The sequence below is a fragment of the Glycine max genome, chromosome 4 (genome assembly GCF_000004515.6).
Source record: "Glycine max cultivar Williams 82 chromosome 4, Glycine_max_v4.0, whole genome shotgun sequence".
In the NCBI taxonomy this organism is placed as follows: Eukaryota; Viridiplantae; Streptophyta; class Magnoliopsida; order Fabales; family Fabaceae; genus Glycine; species Glycine max.
Genome location: NC_016091.4, coordinates 21,731,451 through 21,738,940, shown reverse-complemented (window position 1 = coordinate 21,738,940; position 7,490 = coordinate 21,731,451). Strand labels below are relative to the sequence as shown.

Here is a 7,490-nt window from a genome sequence, read left to right as displayed (position 1 = left end):
TTATAATTATACCACTGTGTTTAACTTAACATCGGTTTTGTCAAAAATCGATGTTAATATGCCGATATTAAATATGTTTTTTCTAGTAGTGTCCTTTCTTTTTCCAATATTGATGTTGCTACTGATTCACATGTCAAGATGTTGGGAGAAAAGAAATTAATCCACCATACTCCTAGAGAGAAGTGTCCAGACTAGGAAAGCAACCCCTTAGCACATGATTAATATTTTCCTTTTTTATGCAGATTAATATTTTCCTTTGGATACCTATACAAAGGAAAGAACAAAGAGAGTTGTTAGATAAGTGACTTTTATAAGCAGCAAAAAATTTCTTCTTTAGGAACAAGTTCACCATGTTGATGTGGAAACTAATGGACTTCACTTCAGAATTGTACCAATTAGCTTCGGATGGCTTCTCCAGCAAAATGCTATTTGTGGACCATTCTTCTATAATCTAGATGACATATGCCATGCATAGTCCCACAATATATGCATTCAACAAAAATAAAAATACTGCCAAACAATATTAATTGAAATGGAAATAAAATGAAGAAAACGTGGGAGCGATACAAATAAGCACATTTGGCACCTGTTTATATTCCTTCACTATATTCCTAAATTTGAAATAAGCAATTTGTAACGAGTTTACTCGTGGCAATGCGGGAAAGTGATTTGTACCTGGGGAAAGTTTGGGACGATCGTAGCGTATAACAAATGCAATGGAATGCAACGCAACAAAACTTTAAATTGAAATTTCAATTTGCAGTATATAAAAGTGTGAAAAATACAATTTTTACCAGAGCAATCAATAAGGAGTCTATGGAGAAAGAAACACGGAGCAAATAGTAATAGGTTAAGAAAAGAAGACACGCATATGATTAATAGACCTGAATCTGAGGAAATTACTCCCGTAATTTTAGATTTTGTAATTTTAGTTTTTTTGTAATTGTTTTGTTGATATGGGTAATAGCCTAAATATAATTGGACATATGTGTAAAGTAAGTTTACACTGACAGTGTATACTAATTAATCTCTACTAAATATTAAAAAACATATACTTTAATCCAACCTAGTATTAAGTAATTAAGTAATAAAGGATAAATAAAAGGATTACTCCTCTTCATAAGCGAAAAATAAACAGGATAACTCCTCTTAAAAAAATTAACATATTATTATTCGAATTGAAATAAAAATAAGGGTTTAGACTTTAGAGGGACTAAAACACAGGGGTTTTGCTCCAAGCTTACTTTCCTGTCTTCTCTTTTCTTTGCATCCTTGCTAATTTCATCTTCCCGCCGAGCTCCACACTCTTTTGACTTCGTTGTTCTTCCCTTATCTGTATTCAACAGAGTACGTCGAAAGGTTTCTTTTTGAAAATGCTGCGTAGAAACATCCGTTTGAGGAGAGAGTATTTGTACCGAAAGAGCTTAGAAGGCAAAGAACGTTTGCTCTACGAAAAGAAGCGCAAAATCAGAGAAGCTCTTCAAGGTCTTCCCTAATTTTCCCTAAACTCAATTTCCTTTATTATTTCTCATATAATAATTATATTTATTTTTGCAGAAGGGAAGCCCATACCCACTGAACTCAGAAACGAGGAAGCTGCTCTTCGCCGCGCAATCGACCTCGAAGATGAAAACACCGCTGGTATATTTACATTTCTTCCTTTTTTTCTTGTGAATTTTGTAATAACTTAGAATGGATTCTATTTCCCTTTTCCGGGTTATATTAGTTTTCTGTTTTGCTTGTTTCTCCTAGTTGTGTGTTTCAATTGTGGTTTGTGATTGAATTCAGTTCCGAGAACGCACATTGACGATGAGTATGCTTATGCTGCGGAAAAGGATCCTAAAATCTTGCTGACTACTTCCAGGGATCCGAGTGCTCCTCTTCAACAGTTTGTTAAGGTTTGCTTGCTTTGGTTTGTGTTTGGTGAATTTTTGTTTCAACTCTTTTATTTAAACCATGTTTTGTTTATATTTGTTTGATGCTTTGCAGACATCTCATTGTTTATTGTTATTCTATTCTTTTGTGTAGGAGTTGAGTTTTGTGTTTCCCAATGCACAGAGAATGAATCGGGGTGGTCAGGTTGGTGTCTTTACTGTTTTACTGTCCATTGTCTTGACTTCTGCATGTTTGTAGCATGAAGATTTAATTATTGGGTGGTTTCTTTGTTTATATTTTTTTGATAATAAAGTGTGTTTGTAATTAGAAATAAGAGAACTAGGGTCGGAGGATAATAAATGAGTAGATGGCCAAAAGCAACCAAGAGATACCATGAGCACAATCCGTTATTATAGCATATGCAAAGCCCCTTAATCTTTCAGGCGTGCTGCTCAAATTGTCCAGATGAATATACTCATGTACTGAAGAGCCTCTTCAAATGAACATTGTGATAAACCTTTTTTTGTGAAGTTTATATAATTTCATTTTTGATAATATGTTTGCTAACAGTCTTTCAATGGGATACAAACTTTACTCCTCTTGCTTCTTGTTAAAGAAATTGATATCACACAGCCACCATTGAAGGCATTGCATGAATAACATCTGGACCACTAGGATTCATTATTCTAAGTTTCTAACTCCTACATTTCTTAAATCATAATGTAACTAATCTATTGTTTGACATGAAAACCATAGTTCTGTCTTCTTAGCTGTACCTCTTCTAACATCGAAATTTCTAAATTTTATTTGTAAGTAATCTAGGTTGAATAAATGTCTGCCTCAGTGCATCTAAGCTTCAATTTAGTTATATTCATTAAACTGTTGTTTCCATCTCATAATATCAGGTTGATGTATTTACTATTTATAGCTTAAATGGGCAGGATGCAAACGAATTTCCTGAATTAGTTTTATTTTCAACTCTATCCTCTGTTACTTGGTGCTGTTTAAAATATATGTTCCTCATATATGTTTGACAATAATTTTTGTGGTGTGTCTCTACTTGAGTGTTTGTAATTTTCAATATTTTTTTTTGTGTGGTCTAAATCTTTTCTTTGCATGTTCAACACTTTGTTGATTAAGCATGATTATAAATATAGCTGAAATATAATCAGTTGCTAATTCTAGAAACCTTGAACAAATTATACAATTGTGTCAATGCCTATGGTCTTTCCTCTACATACTACGCAATCTTCCTTTTCATTTCAGGTTATCTCAGAGATCATAGAATCTTGTCGTGCACATGACTATACAGATGTTGTTTTGGTCCATGAACATCGTGGTGTGCCAGATGGTTTAATTGTTTGCCATCTACCATTTGGTCCAACTGCATATTTTGGATTACTCAACGTGGCAAGTATTAGTCTTACAGTGTCTCTTATTGATTTTTTTTGGGGACAATATGCTAATTTGTTGTTTCTTGTAGGTTACAAGGCATGAAATTAAAGACAAGAAAGCCATTGGAACAATGCCTGAGGCTTATCCACATCTGATTCTCAATAATTTCTCAACTAAGGTACTCATAATTCAGTACTAGATTTATTACCTTTTTATGAACCAAATTTCACTGGTAATGGTCTGTTGCATTCACCACTGAACCTTCTGATAACTACAGGTCATGCAGTATCATTAGTTCATATCTTATTCTGTAATGGAATGATTGGGGTTCAAAATGTTTTGATAGTTAAGTATTCAAATGTGAATGTAATATTAACTGATATAGGCTGTAGCTCAATGTTATATCATTGACTAAAACTTGTGTACAAACTTTAATTAAAGATTGTACGAGATAGATATTTTATTCCAATGCTGACATGTAAATTGTAATTCTCAGTATTTTTAAACAGAGTGATTAACCAGCAGCCTGTCTTCTGATTAATCTGGTCTGGTTTTTGAAACCAAAGTGGTATGAACCAGGTTTAGGATAAGAGAATGTGTTTCTAAGCAGTCAAGTGTGCAAATGTGCAAACTGGTTGTTGTTTTAGTATTTGGTAGGGGTAAGGTTGTGGTTGAGCATTTGACAGGTTAATCAGGTTCAACCATTCAAATTTCTTATCTCCCTCTTTTGTGCTGACCGTAAGGATGATAGAATTATGCCCAAGCCCCAAGATGATGGGAGCAGTACTTGAACTTTAATTGGAGCTGAGAGGGTGTGCTGTCAATCAGTTGAGCACTGGTCTGTGTAACTAATATAGCTGATTTTCTTAATTACACCCCTTGTACTTATAGGTCTTTGAAATAAGAAATTGTATAACTGAGATTCTGATAGGAATAGACCTATTAGGAGGGTTTATGGGAGGAGGTGCAAGGCAGCTGTAGAGGATCACAACCCTTAATGTGTCAGTTTCATTGTAAACAACTGACTATCAGAAGTTTGTTAGTTAGGTCGGGCAGGGTAGGTTAGTTGCTTGTAGAATAAATATAATTAGGAAAAGGGTTGAGGGGGATTGTACAATTGGGAATTGAGGCTGAGGTCCAAGACTCTTGAATTACTCGGCATTCTTGTATCATACTGTATATTCTTTTGGGTCTGGATCCACATTGGGACAGTTCAAGTCTTGGCGAAAATTGGCAGAAAATGGAGGAAATTGGATGTGCCACTATTCTGGGGGAAGATGCTTATGGATGGATTCATAAGTTTGAAATTTCTGGATTAAGAGGGATCATGGGGGAGGACAGAATGCATGCTGTTGAAGAGGACTCACTTAGTTGGTTTCAATGGTGGGAAGGATGTAATTCCATTCCTTTGTGGGAGACCTTCTAAATTGCAATGGTTGAAAGATTCTAGCCAACGATGGACAAAAGCCAGCCCTGTAGCATTGTTATTGACACTGAAACACAGTTTCAGTTTTGGGAGTTTATTTCAAAATTTGAAAAGTATGCAGGAGCAGTTAAAAAGGCTTGATGAAGAATTCTTGATGAAAGTTTTCTGGAACAGGTTAAGGGAAGATATTGGGGCTGAAGTTAGTCTGTATGAGCCTCAGTCATAGTCTGCTATGATAAGTGTTAGATTTGTACATGTTAGGAAAGTTTTATTATGTCTTTTTGTTTACAGTAGTCTAGGGACTCTCTTGTACCCTTTTCTGAAAACTTCTTTTATATATATTAATATCAAAATCTGCTGAGTGTGTGGACACTCTAGCATCAATATTTTCAAATAAAGAAGTCTCAATTGGTGGAGGCAAAGTATAGGTAGCAGTTCAAATGGATGGGAGTAAGTGCTGAGTAGATCCAGAAAATTTCCCCGTTGCCAAATCTTTTAGTTGATTCCATTTCTAAAATAGGACGGAAGGGAAATGAAGTGAATATTAGTATTGAGAGTTAAGGTAGTTGCAACTGGTATTTGTGAAGATAGCAGAAACAAAAAGGGAGCATTTACCAAGTGCTCGGTTGCTTATCAATTGGTATCAGAGTTGGTTGTCAATGTGTCAAAAATGGTTACCTATGTGGGGGATAACCAAAAAGGCTAAGTGCAGTGTTGTAGAGTGCAGCTGCTGAGACATCAACTCTTAGGGGTGATGCTGTGATAGGGACTTTTGGGTATTATGCATTGCCTAAGTCCCATATCTAGTAGTATGGGATCCTCGGTGGAGTACGTAAGGGGCTTGATTCTCCCCTCTCAGACTGCTAGCTTTATGGAAGGGTTCCCCAAGTGCTTGGGTGCTTAATAGATTCAAACTTAATTCAACTTAGAAAACAAAAGGTGCTCAATCACTGGGCTATTGTTGATTTTTTTTCAATAATGTTATTTCCTGCAATATATTGCATAATTTTTCTGTGAAAAAATTGGAGTCTGCACAGGAGAAGTTACATTGAAAGCATTGGCAATTCGTGATTGACATATAGGGTCATGATCTATGTATAATGACCCTTTATCCATGTACTTTTCTCTTATTTCATGTGTATCTTTTTAAGAAAATATGCTTTGGCAAACTCTTAACAAAAGTAATTACTATCTATTACAATAATTACACTGCTGTGTGCTGACTGCTCATCTTGTTTGCAATTTCTTTTGGACATTAAACAGTTAGGTGACAGAACCGCAAACATTATGAAGCATCTTTTTCCAGTGCCAAAACTAGACACAAAACGTATTGTCATGTTTGCCAACCAGTCTGACTATATCTCATTCAGGTTGGGTCAATGTATTTTGTTTTGTGCATCCAGCCTTCTTTACAATTTTTTGTTCAAGTTCTATTTTCTTTCTCTGGTTAGAATTTGTTTTTCATTTGAAATTGTGTCTGTTACATACAGGCATCATATTTATGAAAAGAATGGGAGCCCTAAATCTATAGAACTGAAGGAAATTGGTCCACGGTTTGAGTTACGGCTTTATCAGGTTTGCATCACAATTAAGCTCACTATCGATTGCTTGTTATTAGTGATGTAGCAAAGAAGGGGATGACCTTCCACTTGGAAGCAAATAATTACATGCTGATAAAATTAAGAAACCAACTACAATTTCTTTTACACTTGAACACATTGTTGCAATTAGGATTTAAGATTTTGCTTAAATCTGCATTGTTTGGTGATTGTTTTGCATGGGTTAATATGATATATTTCCAATCTGTTTAAACTTCATTTTGATTTGATTTCGTATTGATTTATTTTTCATTTGAATGTCTTGGTTTTGTAAGCTGCTTGACAGAATCTAGACTAATTCATTTAGTATCACTTTTAATTGTGATCAACTGTTGCTTTTATTTTTTGTAACGGTCTGGTGAACCACTGGCTACTTATGTTCCTGGTATTATAGCTGCTTAAAGTGAATATTTTGCATGGCCGCATTCATTGGTTTACCTTAAACTCCGGTATTCTTCCTAAGTCGATTGTCATTGAAACCGGGCCTATTCCTTGTACCACAACTGTTAAAACAATTTCAAAAACTTTGTTGCAGATAAAGTTGGGAACGGTGGATCAAGCTGAAGCTCAAATAGAATGGATCATCAGACCTTACATGAACACCACTAAAAAGCGGAAGTTCCTCAGTAATTGATGCAAGCATAGTGTTTGCGCAGCTAAACCATATGATCATACATTTTGAGGTGGCATTTCTCTGACTGTACTTCAAGGATGTGTTAAAGTTGATTAGGTTGATAAACAAGCTAAAATTTTTTGAATGAAAATTATGTTTTAGAATTTAATTTTATACTTGTGTGTTCTTATATCGTTACTGAGCTTGAAATTTCATTTTGGTAGTTGAATTCATTATATATTGACATATATCAACCCACCAAAGACAAAAAAGAAGACCTTCGTTATATTAAAGGACCAAGAATTTAAGATTCGCTCCCAGAAAAGCCCATTTTCGCAGTTGTTTTTACTTCAAACAAGATTATGTGCCCATCATTTTGAATCTCTGGCAATTTCGTACGTAAGAAAAATCTTGCCTGCTTAATTAGTTGGTGGAGCCTTTCTATCAGCTAATGCCTTTGAGTATTTTTCAACTATTACAAGTTTTACTTAAAACACTATGCACTTTGCTTTCCTTCATGAAAGCTATTTCAAACAATATAGAGAAGCATGATAAAGTTGACTAACATTTGTATTATTTGAGT

At 34.8% G+C, this 7,490-nt stretch overlaps 1 protein-coding gene across 1 annotated transcript; it reads left to right on the top strand.

Annotated features, from left to right (window-relative positions):
• Positions 1-1,215: 1,215 nt before the first annotated feature.
• Positions 1,216-7,081, top strand: LOC100814677 (U3 small nucleolar ribonucleoprotein protein IMP4-like). The gene is given in 9 exon segments (NM_001255292.2): positions 1,216-1,485; positions 1,558-1,641; positions 1,789-1,898; positions 2,029-2,079; positions 3,142-3,285; positions 3,359-3,448; positions 5,960-6,066; positions 6,187-6,271; positions 6,830-7,081. Coding segments are annotated over 9 exon segments (882 nt in total). The 5' UTR covers positions 1,216-1,373; the 3' UTR covers positions 6,929-7,081.
• Positions 7,082-7,490: the final 409 nt, after the last annotated feature.